Source organism: Schistocerca gregaria, chromosome 5 (genome assembly GCF_023897955.1).
Source record: "Schistocerca gregaria isolate iqSchGreg1 chromosome 5, iqSchGreg1.2, whole genome shotgun sequence".
NCBI classification, from domain to species: domain Eukaryota; kingdom Metazoa; phylum Arthropoda; class Insecta; order Orthoptera; family Acrididae; genus Schistocerca; species Schistocerca gregaria.
This window is the reverse complement of record NC_064924.1, coordinates 195,129,270-195,134,830: the sequence shown is the minus strand read 5'-3', so window position 1 is coordinate 195,134,830 and position 5,561 is coordinate 195,129,270. Positions and strand designations below refer to the sequence as shown.

At 43.6% G+C, this 5,561-nt stretch overlaps 1 protein-coding gene across 1 annotated transcript; it reads left to right on the top strand.

Moving 5' to 3' along the window:
- The first annotated feature begins 822 nt into the window (after positions 1 to 822).
- On the top strand, positions 823 to 4,439 carry LOC126272221 (chondroitin proteoglycan-2-like). Its single transcript, XM_049974920.1, has 3 exons — positions 823 to 965; positions 1,953 to 2,032; positions 3,162 to 4,439. Exons 1-3 carry the CDS (start codon positions 959 to 961, stop codon positions 4,218 to 4,220), a joined length of 1,146 nt encoding a protein of 381 aa, XP_049830877.1. The 5' UTR covers positions 823 to 958; the 3' UTR covers positions 4,221 to 4,439.
- Positions 4,440 to 5,561: the final 1,122 nt, after the last annotated feature.

Below are 5,561 nucleotides of genomic sequence, written 5' to 3'. Positions count from 1 at the left end.
TCAGGGGAAACAAGTGGTTTGGGGGATCAACACTCACGGAAAAGTCACCAGATCGGAAGCCTTACACGTACTGTTATTAGACACGTAGGAAGGCGTTTGCCGTATCAATGGGACCATATCTTTTTCTTCATATATTATTGATACATTGCTCAAAAGTTTTTGTCCTTAGCACACATAACTATGTTCTACATCACGCGTTGTCAACATTTTTTACCTACCGTCCACTTTTATATCTCCGTTAGTAGGAAGATTTTCTAGCCACTCAGAGGTTCCACAGTAATGGTGATTTATAAAGTAGGGAAGTAACTTAGCCTTAGAAAATTTATATAGGAGACTTATAGCAAGTTAAAATACACAGTAATAATAATAATAATAATAATAATAGTTACCAAATACTAGTTTGTGAAAACCTACTGAAAATTTTTTAAAAGCTATACGTGCTACCGCCCACCACGAAAGCTCGAATGCCCCGTAATGAGCGTTAGGGATCAGGTTGACCACCACTGTTCTAGATCATTTAACATTTTAAGTAGACATTTTAGTACACTTAATGGACACCCTCAGCATATGAACCATATGAAAAGCATTTGCCCCCAAATATCTCCCACTGTACTCGATCGTACAATGTCGGACTACTGGCAGATTTTTCCAGTCACCGAACAAAGGAAGGACGTTATATCTTCGTTAGGTAGCCATGTAAGACAAATAAAAATCGACAGTGGTCTTAACAAGTGATAATCGAGGTAGAGGTGTTAGAATGTCGTCAGTGATTATCGATATCAGATAAGATATGTACAGCTCGAGAGCACTGTGACATGCAGCACATCCTGTTTTTATCGGTACTGCTGACGCTCGTACTGTTCTGATTGACGTTCGCACACGTTAGTTGCGATGTGGTATATAAGAGGTACGAATGTAAGCCTTGGGCACCAAGAGTGCACAGCATCTGGCGAAGAACATGACAGGTAAGTCCTAAAGCTCGTACTGCGTACGGACGTATATCTTTCATTCACTTGAATCTCTTTTTTAGAAGACAAGCTTCAATTACAAGTAACGGACATAGTTCTGTCACAGTCGTTGATACACTGGACTCTCATATGGGAGTAGTGAAATGCAAATCTCTCTCCAGCCGCTACGATTTGTTTCCTTTTGCTTTCCTAAATATGATGGGAATGTCAGAATAGTTCATTTTTAGTGAACAAGGTCTATTTCCCTCCCGATCGTTGTTGTAGCCGATAAAGTGCTCTATTAACTTCATCACCGACACTAAACGCTAACCTTCTGATGTGATGTGCAGTCACAAGGGAGAATTCCTTTACGAAAATTAACTTTACTCCTCACGTTCACTATTATCTGCTATTTCTCTTTAGTCAAGGACAAATATTTTAACGCCTAACATTTTTGACTTCCATACTGGGGTACTTTTGTATAAAGACAGTTTACGCTTTTACAGACCAGAAAAAATCATCCATTAATGGCAGAGTGTACTTTTTAAAGTCTCATGACTCTACAACAGACACCCAAGCTGACATTAGATCTGAAACCATGAGGGTAGAACGAATTCGTTTTTTAGGATAGACCTTTGATACTTTACATTCAGTTGATAACAACTAGCACCCAACTTGCAGCAATGTCAAACCACTATCTCAGACGTTGTTATCCATACTACCACGTATTAATTTTTTTACCATGAGTGATGTCAGTTATTCAGTTTCCTATGAAGCGATAACAGAATGAAGTTTCAGAACAACAAGTGGCAAAATGGGAATGAATCCTATTCTACTTGAGTGAATGAAAACTGTGAATAGCCCAGGGATCGCTATTAATTGTTTCTATCTACTACGAGAGCTAGTTTATAGTTTATAACGACTACTGTAGTATCTCTGAAGTGGTTTTGTTATACTGTAGTATGTCGTTACACTGAAGCGACGATAATTTTGCCATTCTTCCAGGACTGACACTCCTTGAGATTGCCGTACTGGCGACTTTGATCGGAAGCGGCAGTGGAGCTTCCATCATCAAAGTGACTGTGGTAAGTGTTCACCAGCAATAGCCAGGGTACTAGTGGAGTTCGGTATGTAAAGACTACTTTTCCAGCAGCTGAATAGCATCTAGTAACCCAAACAACAATCGCTTAACAAGACTCGTTGATTAACATACCTGTCAAAAGCCTGGATGAACAACGTCTTGATACCCGGAGCGCTCGGTGCCGTACAGGAAGAAAGTCAATGAGGTTTGGGAAAGTACCAACAGGGATGCCGAGCCTTGCAGACTCGAGTGTCGTGACCGGCTACGCAAGCTTTCTAGGTTGATTGTTCACAGCACGAACAGCTGATCGATGTGGTCCCACAGATTCTCAATTGGGTTTAAATCCAGGGAGTTTGATAGCTAGGAGTACGGCAAACTCATTCTGGTGCTCTTAGAATCTCTCACGTACACTAAGAGCAGCGTGGTACGTTACATTGGACTGCTGGCCTATGCCATCGTGCAGAGGACATACAATATGTGGGGGAGAAAATGGTTCCAAGGGTGGATGCATGCTTACTTTGATCCATCGTGTATTCCTGAATGAGGTGATCACCCAGGGAATGTCACGAAAACATCCGACGACCATAGAGCTCTCTCCCCCGAATTAGACCCTTTACGACGATCGAACGGCCCTCTGTCCGATTGAACTTAAGAAGTGATTCCCTTGAGGTCACATGTCACCACTCAGTGGACACCCACTTGCCGTGCAGGCGTTCAAATTTCTTCGTCGTCGAAGAACAGTAGTCAGCGTCGGAGCAAGGACTAGGAGCCTGCTGTGGAGCCCCACACGCAGTAACGTTCTCTAAACTGAGGAGACAGTGTTCTTAGCCCTATGGTCATCTGGGTGGGAAGTTGCTCAACGCCCGCCCGTCTTCTCGCTAGTGCACATTTACACAACCGTCGATCACGCCTGTTGCGTCGGCGCCGGTTTTGAGTAGCGCCGTTTTGTCGTGCACTGTATACTTTAACCACGATAGCAAACGAATAGTTTACAAACTTACTCGCTTCTGTAATACTTGCACTCTTGGCCGAAAGCCTATGACCACGCATTACTAGTCATTATTACTTACAATTATTAAAAGCACTACTATATGCTTAATTAGCAGAGCGCGCTGAAAACAAATTTCTTTCAGGTGAGTGCAACATGCCAGGGAGCGTCGGGCCCCTTCCCGAACCCGAACAGCTGCAGGAGTTTCTTGCAGTGCGAGCCATCAGGCGTTGCAACCGTCATCCCATGCCCAGGAAACCTCGAGTTCAATCCAAAGCTGAGGGTGTGCGACTTCCCAGACCGAGCTGGCTGCTCCTCATCCTCGTCTCCTCCTGCTGACGACGACAATGGAACTGGTGGAGGATCAGGCGACGGCAGTGAAACTGGAGGTGGCTCAAACGACAGTGGAGTTTCACCTGCGCCACCATCTGACGACGTCCCCACTTGTCCAGCATGTAATCCGGATGACGTCACCCAGCTTCCGAATCCAAAGGACTGCAGCAGCTTCTACAAGTGTGACGAGAACGGCGTTGCCAGGCTTATTCCATGCCCAGCTGGCCTAGAGTACAATGCACAGCTAAGGGTGTGTGACTACCCAGGAAATGCTGGTTGCTCGACGCCGTCCTCACCAAACAACCCTTCCGATGATACCCCTTCCGAGGGAGAGCAGGATGACGGAAATTCAGAGGGAGGCAGTGACATAAATCCACAACCACCAACTGGAGATGCTCCCAGTTGCCCAGCATGGAATCCAGAGGACGTCACCCAGCTTCCTAATCCCAGTGATTGCAACTCCTTCTACAAGTGTGACGAGAATGGTGTGGCTTGGCTCATACCGTGCCCAGCTGGTCTTGAGTACAATGCCAAACTAAGAGTCTGTGATTATCCTGAAAGTGCTGGCTGCTCATCATCAGCTTCTCCAAGTAACCCCTCTGGCGATGAATCTTCTGATGGCGATCAGAACAACGGAAATTCTGACTCTGGTAACGGTGAAAGCCCACAGCAACCAGCCGGAGATGCTCCCACCTGTCCACCTTGGAATCCAGACGACGTCACCCAGCTGCCTAACCCCAGCGACTGTAACAGCTTCTACAAGTGCGACGAGAACGGTGTAGCCTGGTTGATCCCGTGCCCAGCTGGCTTACAGTACAACGCCGAGCTGAGGGTGTGTGATTACCCCGGACATGCTGGTTGTTCTGTCTAAGTTTATGGAGGACTGCATTAAGAAGATGTCTGCTAGATCTGCAATATTTGTTCCGTTTGCTTATTTACATGAATATTTGAGATTGTTGATTTATCTGTGTTGTCCAGTTTCAATCGAAAACTACATGTATTAATAATATTAATTTATTACTTCTTTATATAATTTTAACCATGAAGAAACTGTTGCGTCGAGATGTCAGAATAAATATCATCTTACGTATATCCCTGTTTTGTCTTTTATTAAATGCCGGAAAGTGTGTGTCTTCTGTCACCGTTATAATGACACCTGTAAGATGATTACATGTCATCAGTTGTGCGTTTTACACGTTAATCCTAGAAACTAAAACTACAAAGAAACATGTAATGGGAGAAAGATCATGTAGTTTAGGAAACAGTCGTTGACATCAGTATTCTGATTATTCTGTACTGCCTTTAAAAATATTGTATTACTTCATTTTATAAATTCAAAAGACTTTAAGTAGGTGCAGTTTTTTCCATTCGACAGGAAAATGAAATCAGTTTTAAATAAGGCATTTCTTTAATATACGGTCATTCTCGGCCGAAGATATTGCAAGTATTAAAATATTCCTGCATATTGCAACATGAACGAATTAAGTTATTGGAGTAGTTCAAAGTTTCGCCCGTGTGTACGGGGAATTTCTTCAAGTGGCGTTGCAATAATTTATACGTCAGAGCGGTTCGTATGACAGTATCCTAATTACTTACACTGGTCAAAGAAAACAGATACGTTAGAGTGTGTTGTGATGCTGAAAACAGTTCGGCTCTAATTTCTTTCCCCTGTCCATATTTTTAAATAAGTCTGGATTTCACCTCCCTCATCCACCTTATTGTGCTCGTATAACCGAAAACTCTCAGGTTCTGTTCCACTTATACATCAACTTATGAATTTATTCTTTTTGTTTGTTGATGCTGAGTTGCTCCGAAACGAGCGATTTGGAATGGTTAATGACGCTGTACTCTACTGAAATCGGATGTAATGGTTTTTACTTGGGGTATACCTGGTGTCGTTCGAACAATGAAGTACGTATTAGGTGGTGTTAAGCTATGGGGGTGTTTTTCAAGACCACATTATGGCCCCATTATTGCACTTAAGACGACGTTAAAAGCGTAAATATATAAGCACTTTGCCCTGCATTGTGTACAGCGTACGCTAGAGGAACGCTTCCAAGAGGCAATAGTCTGCAGGAAATAACATTTATGAAATGGCCAGGTGTGCCCAAAGTCCTACCTTTAGGAGCAGACGCCTTTGGGATGAGTTCGAAATTCGGCACCGCTTCACACCCAAGAAGCCAACTTTTCAACCTTCTGTGGTTGCCGCCCT